Source organism: Pinus tabuliformis, chromosome 7 (genome assembly GCF_031772625.1).
Source record: "Pinus tabuliformis cultivar Carrire ecotype Pingquan chromosome 7, CPIR1, whole genome shotgun sequence".
In the NCBI taxonomy this organism is placed as follows: Eukaryota; Viridiplantae; Streptophyta; class Pinopsida; order Pinales; family Pinaceae; genus Pinus; species Pinus tabuliformis.
The window spans coordinates 1,847,264,206-1,847,272,642 of record NC_142293.1 but is presented as its reverse complement, the minus strand read 5'-3'; the positions used below and the strand labels follow the sequence as shown (position 1 = coordinate 1,847,272,642).

Genomic DNA, 8,437 nt, shown 5'->3' with positions numbered 1-8,437 from the left:
CTTTGGTTGGAAGAAGTCTACCAAGTCTCCCCCAACATATAGGAAAAGTTGGAAAACCTACAGCTTATACAACAGAAGATCAAGGAGGATAGCGATGGACTAGCCACAGAACATTTGGTCGAACAGGTGAAGCAGGCATCCACGCAAAGCGCAGCTGAAGTAGCAGTGGTGAAAGTTTAGCTAGGGGATATTTGTAGCAAGATCTCTGCACCAACTAAGTGACTCGAGGGTGAGTCATGATCTTTATGTTGGGGGCCTATTGGGATGGGGTCCCCTAGGTTAGTTTTCGGGTAAAAGCCCAAGTTTTGGGGAAAAAGCCCAAGTTTTGATGTAAAAAGATGTAAAGTCTCCGCAAATTGTGGTCGCCGAGCTAGTTAAGAGTCAAAAAGGGTTTTATCCTTATTTTGTGTAACTTGAGTCAGCTTTTGAATATCTACCCATGGTCTACGAACCATGTGATGGTATAAATAGGTGTATCTTAGGGATGTCTAAAGCAAGTAATGGGATTTGTCTATGGGTTCGACAAAAAGAGTCTAAAGATTTAGCATAGGAGAGTAAGAAGGAAGGCTTTGTAGTTGAGTGTGCAGAGGCCTAGAGTAGTGTCCACAATTGAGTGCGTGGACCCTTGCAGCTGAGTGCGCAGGAAAGTCTTAAGTCTATAAGCTTAACTAAATATCAATAAAGAAGATTGTTGCATAAATTCTTGTGTTTTATCTATTAACTTATGTTATGTATGAATGCGCTTTATGCTGTGATGAATAATGGTTTTATGAAATAATGATGTATTGATGCGTGATTTTACTTGATCTAGTTGTTATATGAATGCAATTAATTTTAAGTGATTACGTGAAGATTATAACACTATCTGTTACAGTTATCGTACACTTAGGTAATTCTGAATAACTACTGACCTAAGGGTAATCTAAAGTGCACGTAAGTAGCTAATTGACATGTTCAGGGTCCACAAAAGGCAATCGTAGACCTTCACAAAGGTCTCGAGGTTGATTGAAGGAAGTTACAGCAATAGGCCGCAAGAGTCTAAAGGTCTACGCGAAGGAAAATCTAGGTCATCAAAAGGACATCACACTAACATCTAGGTGCAGAAACTTGGTTCTAGCATCCCCCCATACTACTTCGAGTGAGACTTCAGATCGCGCACCATGGATTGATGTTGAAAGGGCTAGTAGTGTAGGGATTTGTTTGGCGCAACTAACTCTGAACCTAGGTCAGGACCCCCTAAGCCAAAATCCCTTGATCCAACACTGAGTTGACTCAGAGGGTTGAAGCTCTTGGGTTAGTGCTCAACCCTAGCAGCAGATATTCCTCTTTCTGTAAATGTATGCTTATATTATATTCATAGTTAGATGCTGAAGTGATTTCGGTTTTGTTTAAACTGCAAGCATTTGGATGATTATTTAGTTTGCTTCCATTTGTGGATAGATAGATCAGTGGTACAATAGTGATAGTAAACACTACAGAAAAGCTTGTGGTAGTGGCCTCTGTCTCATCTCCCGTATCAGATCATGGGTTGAGGGTTCCATTCACACAGCCCAAAAATAGATTTATTGTTTCATCACTGCATAACTTCAGATTTCTTGTTGCATAGATCATTGTTTCCAAAATTCTTAGAAGTACCTACAATTGTCATTTTGGTATTTTGAGTTTGCTATGGTTTAGAAGCACTTCCCTTCATAAACTTAACTATTAGTTATAAATAACTCTGTTTTTCCTGAATTCAACTCATCTTTCCTATCTATAAATGAAGTTGTGCATAAATGAAGAAAAGAACGTATGTTGTTGCAAGAGGATCTGATCTATAGGGAGACCTCATCTAGCTAGCCTCATTCAAGTCTTCTCCACCTACGCTACTAAATTCCAACAAACCCTAATCTAAATTCATGTTTTGTAGAAAAGTGGACATTTTCTTTGAGCAAGTCCAACCATCTTGAAGCCTTGTACTGAGCCTTGGGTAGTTTTCACCTCCTTTGTGCCTTATTTCCCCATTTGACACCTTTCCCACACTTCATTCTACCTTTCTGACCTCCCTATAAGCTTTTGGCTTGTTTCTTGTAGTAAAATAGCGCATCCTGTAGTAGAACTAGGACATCCTATAGTACTATAGGAAACCTTCTAGTAGCCTTTTTTAACCCTGAATTGAGAAGAAATGGCCATTTGACCTTAGGTTAGGCCTCCACTTGGCTTCCATACCCTCGACACCATTCCAAACCTATTTCCCCATACTTGTGTCCCCTTCCAAATAAAAAAATTGGTTAAACTAGAATTTGCATTCATAAAATTGAAAATCAAAAAGGCTTTTTCTACAATTTCTAGTTAGCACATGCATGCAGCAATCACAGTAGTTCTTAGATAAAATTCCATGCTCATTTAGTCTAGATAACTAGATGTTATATGCAAGGTTAAGTTAGGTTTATTTTGCAAGCAATATGTGTAGATGCCTAGCTAGATGATTTCATGTCACTTTATATCACTTTCCAATTCAGCACTTTCATTTCCTAGAGTAGGTCGCATTCCCTTTCTGCATTAAGAGTAATTTTCCCCTTTCCATTTGGTAGTTAGACTCCTTCTAGTCAATAGAAGACTGGTTTAAAAAACCATAGTGGTCTATCGCCCCAGTTGAAAAGTGACAAGAGTAGACCATTACATCTACTATGTATACAACAATGTCACCTCCAAGTTGGTACAAACCCCAGGTTGATGAAGTAAAGTTGGTAGCCCTAGGAGTTGCAGCATTCTTGCTACCATACTAGTGTGTTGGGTATACGACCAAAGTCCCACATTGACTAGAAGTGGGGAGGATCATGGGTATATAAGGATGGACAAATATCTCCATTGGTATGAGGCCTTTTGGGGTAAAGCCCAAAAACAAATCCATGAGGGCATAGGCCCAAAGTGGACAATATCATACCATTGTGGAGATATGTGGTGTCCAGAGTCCTAACAAGTGGTATCAGAGCCATGCCCTGAAGTTAGCCAAGTGGATGAATCCTCGGAATGATGAACCAAGGTGGTTGGCCCTGGTAATATCACGATGGGATCCATGGATGAGCTCGGTTAGACAGGCGGTGTGCTCCGGATTCTTCATGGATGTGTCCTGGTCCCAACACGGTGAAGAGGAGTTGACCTAGGGTAGAGCAAGATCTCGAGGCAGGTGGTGCTTCCATGTAAGGTGTATGCTTCCAATGCATTGGAGTGGAGAATCCTGGTTAGTAGAGAGTGGACGGATGGATAATCGTTTGAGGGGAGGCTCGATGGTCCTTTGTTCGAGGGGAGGATTTTGGGTATACGACCAAAGTCCCACATTGACTAGAAGTCGGGAGGATCATGGGTATATAAGGATGGACAAATATCTCCATCGGTATGAGGCCTTTTGGGGTAAAGCCCAAAAACAAATCCATGAGGGCATAAGCCCAAAGTGGACAATATCATACCATTGTGGAGATATGTGGTGTCCAGAGTCCTAACATAGTGCTCATCACTCCACACTGAAATATTTGGTGAATAATCTTATTTTAGGGGGAAAAGCCTATCGATGGTTTTTATTGTTCCAGGAGTATGATTTTGAGGTTTTAGTCAAGCCAAGAATATTGAATGTCAGGCTCGATCATTTGTCAAGATTGGAAATGGGAAAAGAACCCACCAGTATCGAAGATAACTTGCGCGACACACAGTTGTTTGCAATGAAGATCGCGGATGATCACTACATGGATATTATTCAGTTTCTGTCCACTGAAACGGCACCTACGGAGTACATTACACAAAATAAGAAGGATTTGGTGGTAAAAACAACTAATTTCACGTTGATTGCATCTCACTTGTATGAAATGGCACCGGATTAAATACTCCGAAGATATGTCCCAGAAAATGAAAGGCAGAGTATTCTAGTAGAAGTTCATGGAGGAGTCGCAAGTGGACATTATGTAGGAAAGGCCACTCCACATTAAATATTGAGATATGGGTTATGGTGGGCCACAGTACATAAGGATGAAAAAGAGTCTTGTCGAATGTTTGATATATGTCAAAGAATGGGAAGGCCATCTAGGAGAAACGAAATGCAATTAAATCCACATGTGACATTGCAAGCATTTGACAAATGGGCTATTGACTTTGTTGGACCTATTAACCCACCAGGCAAGAAGACTGGCACAAGATACATAATCACTGCAACTGATTAATTTATGAGGTGGGCCGAGGCACAACCAGTGAAGGATTACAGTGAAAATACCGCCATAAAGTTCATTTTTTAATACATTATGTCCAAATTTGGGTAATTGAAGATATTAATGAGTGGCCGAGGCTTACATTTCTTCAATCATAATATTGAGACGCTGACTGAAGAGTTTCAAGTACACCATCGGAAAAGAACCCCATATCACCCTCAAGCAAATTGGACAATCCAAGATTTCAATAAAATTCTGGAGAATGCACTCACCAAAGTGTGCAATGTGAACATAAATGGCTGGGATCTAAGGATTCCAATAGTGTTGTGGGAATATAGGACAACATGCAAGAAATTGATAGGCCATACACCTTTTAGGTATATGGACAAGAAGTAGTAATGCCTATGGAGTACATTGTGCCCAGTTTAAGAATTATAGCCTTCATAGACATGGCAGATTTTGATATAATGGAGGAGAGGATGGTGAAATTGCTTTCTTTGGAAGAGGACAAGTTTATTGCAGGTTTTCATCAACAAGTACAAAAAGAAGGGGAGAAAGCCTGGCATGACAGGAACATCAAGCAAAATACATTTTGGGAAGGAGATCTTGTACTCTTATATCATAGAAAATTTGCAAAGTTCCAAGGAAAATTTGAGACACATTTGTTAGGATTGTATATCATCAAACATGTCTTTGCTAGTGGCACAATTCATCTCGAAAAGTTAAACGAACAACTGATTCTAGGACAAGTGAATAATAGAAGATTCAAGGTATACAGGGACGTCTTTGTCCCTAGAGATTCACACTGAAAGACAAAATGAGAAGAGTCTTAGTACCACCTACAGTTGAAAGTGGGCACTGGACTATAAACCACTCAGCATAAGGGGACTTCATCGAAGAAGGCTACTACGCAACATTTAGGAGTATGTCAAAGTCAGAAACAACTTCACCAAAGGAGGATTATTGTGTGATAATAAGAAGTATGTCAAAGTCTAAAAGAACTGCGACCGAGGGTAGATTACTACGTGAATGTCGAAGATAACCAAAAAAATATGAGTTGGAACGAAAAAGTTATCGTTAAAAGGTGCAGGAGAAACACATTTATAAAACACAGTTTCTTAGATCTAGCGCCATACCTGCATTAAATGAACAAGATCTAAGCTAATCATGAGGTTCAAAATTTAAATTCGCTATAAAATGTATGTCCCACTCCACATTTTACACTTTGCTATCTAGAGAATTCAGTTTGAGAATTTGCAATCAAGAGTGAGTCAAGTGTGTTACTGTATGTCTAAGGAAAGCTTTGAAGAAATTTCTCAAGCATTTATAGAGAAAGGGATAGAATGATTCATGGAAGCCTAGGCTGGTCACTCTGAAGCATCGGATGTACCCCTATCCCCAAGGCACATGAGGTCCCTGTGAATACAAGTAGTTACAAAAGAACAGCCCAAGAAAAGACCCGAAAAGAGGCTAGTTGAAGCCTCAGAAGTAGAGCTAAGAATGTCCCCAGGGAAGAAGAAAACAAAATAGCAACAGAAGAAGACCAAGAAAGATAAGAAATCTAAGGAGATGGAAAATAATTCAGTATAGCAAGAAGAACTAGAGGAAATCCATGACTACAAGGAGGAATCCGAGATGCACCAGATGGAGACAGAGGGCGTAAAAATTGCCTCTGTTCTAGCACCATATTTGCCACCAAGTGATGCGGGAGCATCCAGCCAAAAAGGAAATTATTGTAAATAATAGAAATAGGGGCATGCATTAGTTTCCTAAATTCCAAATTAATTAGATATTCTCAAATAAAACTAGGAGAGCTTTTAGGCATAAAGGAGTGGATATGGACTTTAAGTGATAAGGAAAGCTTTTCTATTTTAGAATAGGAAAAAGACAGAATAAAGCTAAAAAGATGCTTTTGCCATATGTATGCATTGCATGAGCTTTAGTTGAGTGATTTTAGGATTTTAGAGCATGCTAAGTTAATAAATTAAGGAGCCTCATAGGCATTGAAGGAGGAAGTGTGGGGAGTGAGTGTGAGAAGTGAGCAAGGTTTCTCCTTGGAAGCCTTCGAGCTGTTTGTAAAAGGGCCATAGATTGGCATATCTGGCCATGAATAGCAAGCTCTGTGTGAATATTTGTTTTACGTGAATATAAGTATATTGAATTCGAATTTTATGGGCATGATTGAGTTTAATAAAATTTGAGCTATGATTCTATATATGGTCGTAGAAATCAGTGTTATGTAACTTGGAATCGCATGAAGTGCTGATGGTTTTTATTTGTTCAATTCGCAATTGATGTGTGTCCAATTCTGGATCTGCTTGCCTTTCTTATGGTGATAGACCGCCTTGAATTACAGTCATGCAGGTGTTCTTTTCCAGCGCGCAAATGGTGTATTTGTTAACTGTTGGTGCTCGGCTTTATGTGATATAGATTGCCGAATCTGTGGTTATGCTATGGTCTCCTTTGAAAACATACCGCAAGAGCGAACCCTGTCCACACTAGATTTTGCGTCCCTATCTCTGTTTTGTTTGAACGCTGTCCATTGTGTGCCGTTTATGCATCGACTGCAGAATGATTGTTGAGTAACCAGCGATCACTGGTTAACGGTTGTAGTTGGACGTATATATAATGATAATCGGCTATTAAACCTTAAGTGATTGCAGGTTCAGTTAAATACGTATATATACATACAGCGACGGAGATTGGTTGTATATCAGGCAAAGGCAATTGAAACGCGGACCTATATGAAGTAACGTGTACACCAAGAGTAGAGGATATCTATTTATGACTGCCAGTCCAATATGCAAGTCTTCCCATCATAATTTCACTATATGTTGTGTGGCATCTAAATGAGTGGGTACATATATTGTATATGTAAAGCCACCAAAGGAAACATTGTTTTTAAAGCCGTCGCCGAGAGTCAGATTAATTAATAAATAAGTGTGCCTGCGTCCTTGCTGTGGAAAAATCCATCCTATGTAACCAACGCCGATATCAGAGAGGAAGAGAAAAATACTGTGGGCGTAAATGACATGATATACATATATATTGTGTGCGTTTCTTTTGAGAATTCTCTGAAGTTGTGCGCAAGTCCAATTTCAATATGTGTCTTTTAAGGGCGCTGTTATAAATCATGAGATTATAAATCGCCATGAACCAAGCTTTTATATGTTTGGTTGTCAGAGATCCTAGTAGTTGTGGCCTGGGAGAGGCCTGGGCTACATCAGGTGGTATCAGAGCAGGAATACTTTGTTGAAGATTGTTTGTTTCATTGAATGAGTACAGTCGAGAACTGAAGTGTGTTTCTTTGAATGTGTGATGAATGATTTTTTTATGCAAATTACACGAGTGAACAGGATTGCAGGAACAAAGGGAGGATGAGATCATGCAAGATCTTAAAGGTAAGATGATTTTCTGATTTGAAATTTGTGAATTGAAGTTTATGGTTGCAGAGAAGTGGCAGTGAACGTGAAGAATCCAATAAGGAATTGGATAAAGAGGACAACTGAAGTTTGATTGCAGAAGCCTAGAGGGAGCAAAGGTGTTGCTCAGGAGAAGGTTCCAGACAAAGGACCATGATTACCAAAAGACTAAGTAAGGAGAGCTTAGTGAGGTAAGATTGCAGCCAGGAGGACTAGCTGTTGCAGAGGCTTGTTGCAAAGGAGATTCAACAGAGGTTGAATAAAGTTGCAGATGAGAGAAACCTACAGGAGCAGTAGAGGATGCTCGAAAGGTTCCAGCAGAGGACCAATGATTACCAAAAGACCAGATCCGAAGGGAAGGATTGATGAGGTAAGTGGCAGCAAGAGAGCTTGCTGTGGTAGAGGCTTCATGCAACTCATAGGTGAGGAACTTATGGCGAAGGAGATGACTACTGAAGGTCAAAAGGAGAGAGCAGAGGTTCAGAAAGAGGCCGCAGAAACAAAGAGAAGAAATATACCAAGGCGAATGGCATAAGACAGCAGTTGATTCAAGAAGAGTATGAGAAAGAGAAAGTTGAGATAGCAGTTCAGCTTGAGCTATTGATGGAGTTGTTACGGGAAAATGAGAAAGACCAGAGATATGGGTTATTGATGAGGAAGAGAGTGAAGTGGCAGAGACTACAGTAGAAAAGAGATTTACAGATAAGCATGCAGTTAACAGAGGAGAAGATCATTGATGATTTCTTGAGTTATTGGGAAAATCCAGATCAGATGGATAATGTAAAACCATGTATTTTTGTAGCTGACAATTGTGGTGTGATGACAGGTTTTACTAAG

The 8,437-nt window shown here is 39.8% G+C and overlaps 1 protein-coding gene across 1 annotated transcript; it reads left to right on the top strand.

Moving 5' to 3' along the window:
• The first annotated feature begins 4,576 nt into the window (after nucleotides 1–4,576).
• LOC149255807 (uncharacterized) lies at nucleotides 4,577–4,987 on the top strand. Its single transcript, XM_089455142.1, has one exon. It carries the CDS (start codon nucleotides 4,577–4,579, stop codon nucleotides 4,985–4,987), a length of 411 nt encoding a protein of 136 aa, XP_089311268.1.
• The last annotated feature ends 3,450 nt before the right edge of the window (nucleotides 4,988–8,437 follow it).